Genomic DNA, 7,973 nt, shown 5'->3' on the forward strand with positions numbered 1-7,973 from the left:
AGGCTTTCTGAGCAGTCCTGGCCATGAGGCTGTGTCACAGCAGGGTGGGGGATGCATCAGGTCTCTTCACCAGCCCAAACCGCCCCATCAGGGTCACGCCATGTTTTCAGGTGGGAAAAAGGGCAAAAGTGGTGGTTTTTGAGCGTGGCTGAGCCCAACACTCTGTAGACCCTGACCAGGACCTGACCTGGACCAGACTGCTCCATCTCCCACCTGCTGTTGACCAGCCCAGCCAGGAGCATGCGGCACACAGGGACACCATGGCGACACTGGAGACACACATGGAGACACACATGGAGACACTGGAGAAAAGGGCTGAAAAAGAAAAAAAGTCCTTTTTTTCTCATTGCAAACCACACTTCCAGGTGTCTCATTAAATCAGACAGAAAAAAGACCAAAAATATTTGATTTATTGCTATCACAAGATGCCTGTGGGCTCAGCTGCAGCCCACCATCACCGGGGTTCCACTTCCAGTGGCAAGACCCCCACTTCTGGCAGTGTCTTCATCCTCCTGCCACCATCAGGATCCCAAACTCCCCCTGCTCTCATCAGCACCTGCAGCCCCCCACCATCTTTGGGGTCCCACTGCCCATGTCAGGACCACCAGGACCGGCTGTGCTTCACTTCCTGCCTGGCATCCAGAGTGACCCAAACTCCCACTGATCTGACCCATGGCAGAGCCTCCTGAGCACCATCCCCTCACCACTAAAAATAGATCCGAGCGGTTAAAAAAAAAAGCCAACAGAAAAAAAAAGCCAACAGAAAAAAGATGAACAATGTCTGCTTGACCATCAAAGAGCAATCACAGTCATTTCGAGGCAGGAACACCTGAGAGGAGGACTTTCAGGTTGTGTTTTCTCTTTCTGCAGCAGATGGGCTTGGTTTTCTCTGAAATAGATGAAATCTCTCCTTGCCTGAGGCAACGGCATGTGGAGCTCCAGTGCTGGGGACTGCCCCTCTTGTGGGCTTGGTGGGGCTGGAAAGGAGCCAAGGGAACAGTGGGTCAGAAGACAAATTCGTTTTCCTTTTGAACTTGTTACCCGCTTGGTTCCTATTTGTACAGAAAGACACAGTTCTTGTGGGTTGAAACGTGTGCTGGCCCCAACACTCATCTGAGAACTTGGCAATTCATTGCAGGAGTGGGCTGTGCTGTCAAGGTCACCTCCCAGACCTGGGTCTGGGTGAGCAGTGTGTCACAGCTCTCTGGACCTGGCATGTCCACAGCTCTGCATGGCACAATCTAGGCCAATTGTTAAAAAATGCTGAATTTCCATGTATTATCAACAAGGAGTTTTGTCAGAGCTGGCATCAAACATTCTGCTAGCGGAGGCGGGTTTTCAGAAGTCAGTATAGAAACGGTGGTGGAAAATGGGGTATTTTGAAGCTTTTGAATGAGTGATGTTGTGCACAGCGATCAGCCGATATATCCGACAGGCCACGCATGAACGTGTTTACCTGATGCCACTGGAAAGATTTTCAGCAGCACCGTAAGTCAAACTCATGCCATCTTCTGCTTAGAGAGACTCTTGGCCAAGCTCACTCACCACAGAGGCATTTAGAAACATCAAAGATATTTAAAATACTTTATTTGAGTTCAGTGCTTTTGAACAGGGCCATGGGGTGACAGGGGTAATGAGAACGGCTCCAAACTGACAGAGGGCGGGAAAGAAGTTCTTCCTCATCAGGCTGGTGGGGCCCTGGCACAAGTTGCCCAGAGAAGACGTGACTGCCCCATGCCTGGAAGTGTCCAAGGCCAGGTTGGATGGGGCTTGGAGCAATCTGGTCTAGTGAAAGGTGTCCCTGCTCATTGCAGTGAATTTTCCGTTTGCGTTTGTTGAATTAGAGAATCCCACAATGAGTTGGAAGGGACTTTAAAGCTCATCTCGTTCCAGCCATGGGGTTGTTCCCCTCCAGACCAAGAGACACCTGCTCCAGATGGGCCTGGATCCTTCGACAGGTTCCTTACTTTCATGGCAGGCAGTTTTCCACCTTTCCCTTTGCCCTCCTATATTCTACAGCCAAAATGGCTCTTCTGCACACACTGAGGATAAATGAAAGATAGAAATAAATCGCTCTCCTCCAGACCTTCTCTCTGGGTTTTGCGTTGCTGGAGGATCTGCTGGCTGAGACAGAGTGAAGGGGGATACAGACAACCCCACAGCCTCTGGTCAGAGCAGGACAGAGCTTTGTCTTTTGGCTCCACTTAGTGAGGCAGCATTTGGGAAACATTTTTTAGTGTGGGGGTTGGGAAGGAGGATCTTCTTGTTGAACTGAGGAGCAGGACTTCTCCATCCTCTTGGGGACAAGGAGGGGGAACCCAGAGCAGACAGACTGAGACTGGAGGACAGTCTGCAGTTCCCACAGCCAGGGCATCCCTTTTCACCTGTGTCTCCACCTGACAGCACTTTCTCATTTTCAAAAGAGTCAAGAGAACCACTGAAACACAGAGTCGTATTGGGGTTTCATTTTTTGCCTCACTTCTCCCCACCGCCCTGCCTGTCCAGTGTGTAATGGAAATTTTACCGCAGCCGCTCGATGAGCAAACAGGAAGCCAGCAGAGAGCGCGGCAGCTCGCTGTGGCCCGGCTCGGCTCAGCCGGCTGACAAGAAAGGCCATAAAAGCCAGCATGGGGGTGGCAGGGGGAGGAGAGCAGGCCAGAGGGGCTGGGGCTGGCAGCAGTGCAGGGGAGCTGGTCCTGGGTTCACAGGTAAGGCAGGCACTGCCCTGCACCTTCTTTTTCTTCTTTCTGCAAATGATTCCTGAGTATTTTTGGAAGTATTTTCCACTGTTCTTCTTGGGGTCAATTGGGAGGATTCTGACATACTTCATTCTTTGTACCAAGCTTACTAAAACTTGACCTTGCTCAGAAAAACTAATTTTATTTGGCTTTTTCCTCTTCTTTTTTCATCTTTGCAAGCCCTTAATACAAACCTTAAAACCCCCCAAGCTGCTCAGATTTCCAGTGGAGGTATTAGAGAACGTAAAGCTGGGCAGGGGTTCCACAATTCCCTTGCTCCTGTCAGAAAGATTTTTCTTCCCTTTCTCCAAAGGAAATCCAGAGTGCCTCCATTGAATAGTCTTGGCTGTGTGTGGAGTGCCCAGAGCTGCATCTGGCTCAGTCCCCACCGTAGAAGCGGGAGGGTGTTTGGACCCAAACAAAGTAAGAAATCCAGAAAGGGCCTGAAAACAGATCACAGATTCCTTTCTTTGTGGTTTTTGTGACAGATTTCCAGGCTCACTCACTTCTTGCATGGAGCTCTTCAGTGCCTAACTGGCAAAACCCTTCCCTTCAATTTCATACTAAGTTCACTCATTTTGATTGATAAGCTTTTAACATTCATTTTTCCTTCAACTTGCTGAAAGCAGGGTGTAGCCGGGTGAGGTTGGTCTCTTCTCCCAGGTAACAAGTGACAGGATGAGAGGAAACAGCCTCAAATTGCATCTGGGAAGGGTTTAGGTTGGATATTAGGGAAAATCTGTTCACCAAAAGATTTGTCCAGCATTGGAACAGGGCAGTAGTGGGGTCACCACCTCTGGAGGGATTTAAAAGAAGTGTGGATGTGGCACTTAGGGACATGGTTTAGTGATGGGCTTGGCCGTGCTGAGGGAATGGTTGGACTTCGTGATCTTAGAGGGCTTTTCCAACCCAAAATGGTTCTGTGATTCCATGATTCCCGGGGAGCATGCAGGGCAATGTGAGGAGGTTTGGGTGGCTCCCACATGTAACCCCCACCATAAAAACAGAGCCAAGGGGTTGCTTCTTTGTTGTCTCCTCCAAATTCTTCAGAGGCTGGGAAATCTAGTCAGATACACAGTGTGAGGCACAAGGAACATGGCCGGGGGTTCGGCAGCTGCCCCAGCGAGGGGCACCTCGAGGACTGTCTAACCTGAGAATGGTGAAACATCAGGGTCAATCTCAGGTTCGTCAGCCCATGAGATGCCTTCTCCAGAGCAGGACGGGCAGCGCCAGCCCCCACCAGCCCCATGGCTGCCACCTCCACCTGGAACATGGAGAAGCACAGCAGGGAGCAAGCTTCGTCTGCACCCTGGCATGGCTGTTTGTGAGGTTGGGGAAGGACCAAAGTGGGTGTCAGCCCCCAAGGAGCAAAGGGAGGAAAATGGCCAGCAAATCCCACCTGTTCCTCAGGAGAAGCTGCTGGAAGCTCGGCCACACGTTAGCGCTGAAGGTGCCATGGTCGGCAATGCAGCAGCTGCCGCGTGTGAGTTGCTGCTCATGTGACAGGAGGCTCCGAGTATCAAAAGCACCTAATTAGGAACATCTCCGACTCCCACCCGGATCTGTGCCTCTCTGCTCAGTGAGTGCAGCCCAGGGGTGAGTTTGGCATCCCTGAAAGTATCATTAACACATCGCTCCTCATATTCCTCACTAGAGGAGGAGAGAGTGACAGCCCTGAAAGTGACGATAATGAATCCCCAGGCAGTGCACGGGGCCCGTCAGCGCTGGATGTGTCAGTAATTTATGAAGGGAGCAGGAAAAAAGGGTATTTTTAATTTTTCAAGTTGAGCTTCCTAAATAAAACACAAGTCCAAGATACACTTGTTGGAATCGCTGTCTTTCCTACAATTAAATGACTCATCCTAAAGATAAACGGTCTAAAATGTTACCAGCCACAGCGCAGGCCACAGGGGCAAGGGGTGAACTGAGCTGCCTCTCTCTGTGCCTGCTCCCAGCCATGCCAGTGGCAGTGCAGGAGCAGCAATCCCTGCCCAGAGCCATTGGATCACTCTTCTAAGACAAGGTAGCCCCCAAATCCCCCTGAGCGATGCTCTGGGCATCAGCCCCTCCTGCTGCACTTCTCCCTGCACCAGGCCCTGGCCCCTCCAAGCGCTGCTTCTGCAGAGCAGCCCCAGGAGATGGGGTAGAAGGGATTTTTCAGAGAGACCTCAGCCCCACATGTGGGGGAGCAGCCAAAATTGCTGAGCTGGACCCCCCTGGACCCACCAAGTCCTGGCACGACTTCAGAAAGATTTAAAACCATGCTGGGAGCCCCCATGAGCAGCCAGGCAGCACAGTGGAGGCAGCTCCATTTCCCGTGCTGGCCTCCAGTCACTGGTGGAGCTGGTTTCGTCTCCTGATGGGGTTTTGGGGTCTCATTTGCCCTCAGCCCCCAGCAGGTGTGGGGATGCCCTGGGAGCTGCAGACAGTGCTCCTGGCAGCGCAGCAGGGCCAGGCTCAGCACGGGTATCGGGGTAGGCGGTAGCGCAGGGTCAGGCATGGGGGACAGGAAGAGAAGCGGGCTCAGGTGGAGCACTGGAAATGAGAGCAGATCTCGATGATTCAGTGAAGAAAAGGACTTTAAAAGCTCACAAAGACAGCAGGAGGCAGCTGCTCCCCCTTCCTGCCCACCCAGTGCTTGCTCTGCTGCTGCTGGGAGTTATTCTGCAGCTGAGGGGGCTCGGACCCCCCCCCCCGCTTACCACCCCCGCAGACCTCTTGAACCTGTTCCAGTGACCCCCAGAACGCTGCAGAGCCCTTGTTTTTCATGTGGCTCTTGCCGTGGAGGAGGATGGGGGAGGAGGTTCTTGCCATTCATCCAAGTTCTACCTAATGTTGGTTTTTCCCCTTCTCTTGAAAATATGTTCCTCGGGAGGGAATTTTAATTTTAGACAGCAGTGCTTCTGCAAGGTGAAGGAAGTGACTGCTGAGCTCTGAGGGCCAGGCAATGGAGGCTCCAGCAGGGAGGGAAGGAGGGAAAGGCAAATGAATCCCTTGCATGGTTCCCTTGGATCCTGGGATGCAACCCCAGGTGTGTGTCTGTGCTAGGAACAGCCCGGGAGAAGAAGATGCCTTTGTGCTGTGTCGAAGGGGGAAACTGTGCTCCAGAAGCGCATTTTGCTTGTGCAGTGAAGTTTTCATCTGTGTGATAGCAGGAGAGGGATCACTGGGAGGAGCCGGGAAGCAGCCGGGGCTGCCTTCACCAAACAGCTGCCGAAGGAGCCATCGGGAAAACTTTCCCTGCGACGAGAAACGCTGCAGAGCTCAGGGTGTGTGCCCCGGTGTGCCCCTCTGCCACGGGCACACGTGGCCCCGAGAGAATCGGGGGGCTCCACAGGGGTGTCCAGGGGCCAGGTGCCGGGAAACACTCCTGGTGCAAGGTGGGAGCGGGGGACTTGGCTGGCTGGTCCTGCTGCAGCCCGATCACCCCGCCACGCGCAGGGGGGGTCTGTCGTGCACACACATGAATTCACACACACCTCACACCCCTCCCGACGCCCCAGCTCCCCCTCACCTCCCGAACCCCCAACACACAGAGAAACGCCCCTCAAAACCTTTGTGCCCGTTTGCACACGCACCCCTGCACATCCCCCACACCCCCACGGCCCCCAAACACTCCCCCCCTCACCCCACTTACCCCCCGGACTCACATGCCCATGAACCCGTGTCCCCCTCCCAGACTCTGCCCCCCCTCCACATACCCCCATGTTCCCCCAGACTCTCACCCCCCACGTGGTCCCCACACTGTCCCCTCCCTCACTCCCCCCGTCCCCCCATGTCCCCCCGACTCTCCCCCCGTTCAGCACCGCGGACAGATCCCGGCCCCGCTCCAATCACGTGGCTCCCACCGCCCCTATATAGCGCGGGGCGCGGGCGGCGCGGAGCGGCGCGTCCTGCGGGAGGAGCGGAGCGAGCGGAGCGCCGGAGAGCGGTGAGACGCGCTCGGGGACCGGGACCGCCACCGCCACCCGCCGGCAGCCCCGGCACAATGAGGGGGATCCCGAGCCCGGGGGTGTCTGGTCCCGGGGAGAGGAGGGTCTTATCCCGGGGTGGGGGGGGTTTCTCCTCGAGGGGGGTCCCAGGTCCTGGAGGGTCCCGTCCCAGCTGCCGAAGGTGTCCCATGCCCGGGGGGAGTCCCATCCCGGGAAGCAGGGGTGTCCCGTCCCCGGGTGGGGGGATCCCAGGCCGCGGGTGGTCCCGTCCCCAGAATGGTCCCGTCCCAGGGACGGGGGGGTGGGATTCTCATCGGCGGGGATGGGGATCCCGTCCCGGGGGCCTTCATCCCCGGGGAGCTTCATCCCTGGGGCGGGGGTCCCCAACGAGGTGAAGCCCCTCGAGTGACCCCTGACCGCAGCGGGGGGGGATGTGGGGGTTCGGGGTGGGGGGGGGGGCTGCTCTTGCAGGCTTCTGGCCCCGGAGTGGCTGCGATGCGGGTCAGGATGATTTCAGCTGCCTCCGTCCTCGTCCTGCTCTTCCTGCCCTCGGAGACCTGCTCCCCCCTGCAGTGGCCCCGGGGTCCGTCCCGCAGGCTGACCCTGGCCCCCCAACTCACCTGGGAGTCCTGGATGGGAGCCCCGCGACCCCCGGTCCCTGCCATGGATCCCCTGCCCCAAAGACTGTGCCAGTTCCATGGGGCAGAGCCCACCCCGGCCCCCCGAGCCCGGCGGGGGCTGCAAACCGGCAAGAGGCGAGACGGAAAACCCAACTCGTTGGATCTCACCTTCCACCTCCTGCGCGAGTTCCTGGAAATGTCCCGGGAGGAGAGACTGGCCCAGAAGGCGCTCAGCAATAAACTCTTGCTGCAGAGTATAGGAAAATGAGGGAGGGTCGTTGGAGGTGGGGGAATGAAGGAGACCGACCCCGTAACAAGACACCACGGCAGAGCGGAGAACGGGGGGGATGCCGGGGGCTGCAGCCGTGCCCAGGGAGTCCCCACCTTGCCTGGCAGTGTTCCTGTCACTGCATCCCACGTGTCGCTGTTGTGCATTAAAGTCACACTTGTACCTGCCCTGCTGCTGTGCTCTTATGCTTCCCCATGGTCATAAACCTGTGGACCCAAACCAGGTTGCCCCAAAAACACCGGAGCACTCCCAGATGCTTCCTTGGGTGAGAAACATCAGCATAAAGAGCTCTGAGTGATGCAAGTAATGTCTCCCTGGCTGGAAGCTGAGACCCAACCAGGGCTTCTCCAGTACCCCCGTGAATGGTTCTGAAAGCTGCTGCTTCCCAACTTTG

General features: G+C 56.0%; 1 protein-coding gene and 1 long non-coding RNA gene across 2 annotated transcripts; both read left to right on the top strand.

The window, feature by feature from the left end:
• The first annotated feature begins 2,656 nt into the window (after positions 1 to 2,656).
• Positions 2,657 to 4,558, top strand: LOC121673775. Its single transcript, XR_006019300.1, has 3 exons — positions 2,657 to 2,708; positions 3,052 to 3,161; positions 3,952 to 4,558. It is a non-coding gene; the product is annotated as an uncharacterized LOC121673775 (long non-coding RNA).
• Positions 4,559 to 7,165: 2,607 nt separating this feature from the next.
• Positions 7,166 to 7,558, top strand: LOC121675639 (corticoliberin-like). The gene has a single exon (XM_042051237.1). It carries the CDS (start codon positions 7,166 to 7,168, stop codon positions 7,556 to 7,558), a length of 393 nt encoding a protein of 130 aa, XP_041907171.1.
• The last annotated feature ends 415 nt before the right edge of the window (positions 7,559 to 7,973 follow it).

Source organism: Corvus kubaryi, unplaced genomic scaffold (genome assembly GCF_017639235.1).
Source record: "Corvus kubaryi isolate FWS band 111438036 unplaced genomic scaffold, C.kubaryi_AGA036_p1.0 134, whole genome shotgun sequence".
In the NCBI taxonomy this organism is placed as follows: domain Eukaryota; kingdom Metazoa; phylum Chordata; class Aves; order Passeriformes; family Corvidae; genus Corvus; species Corvus kubaryi.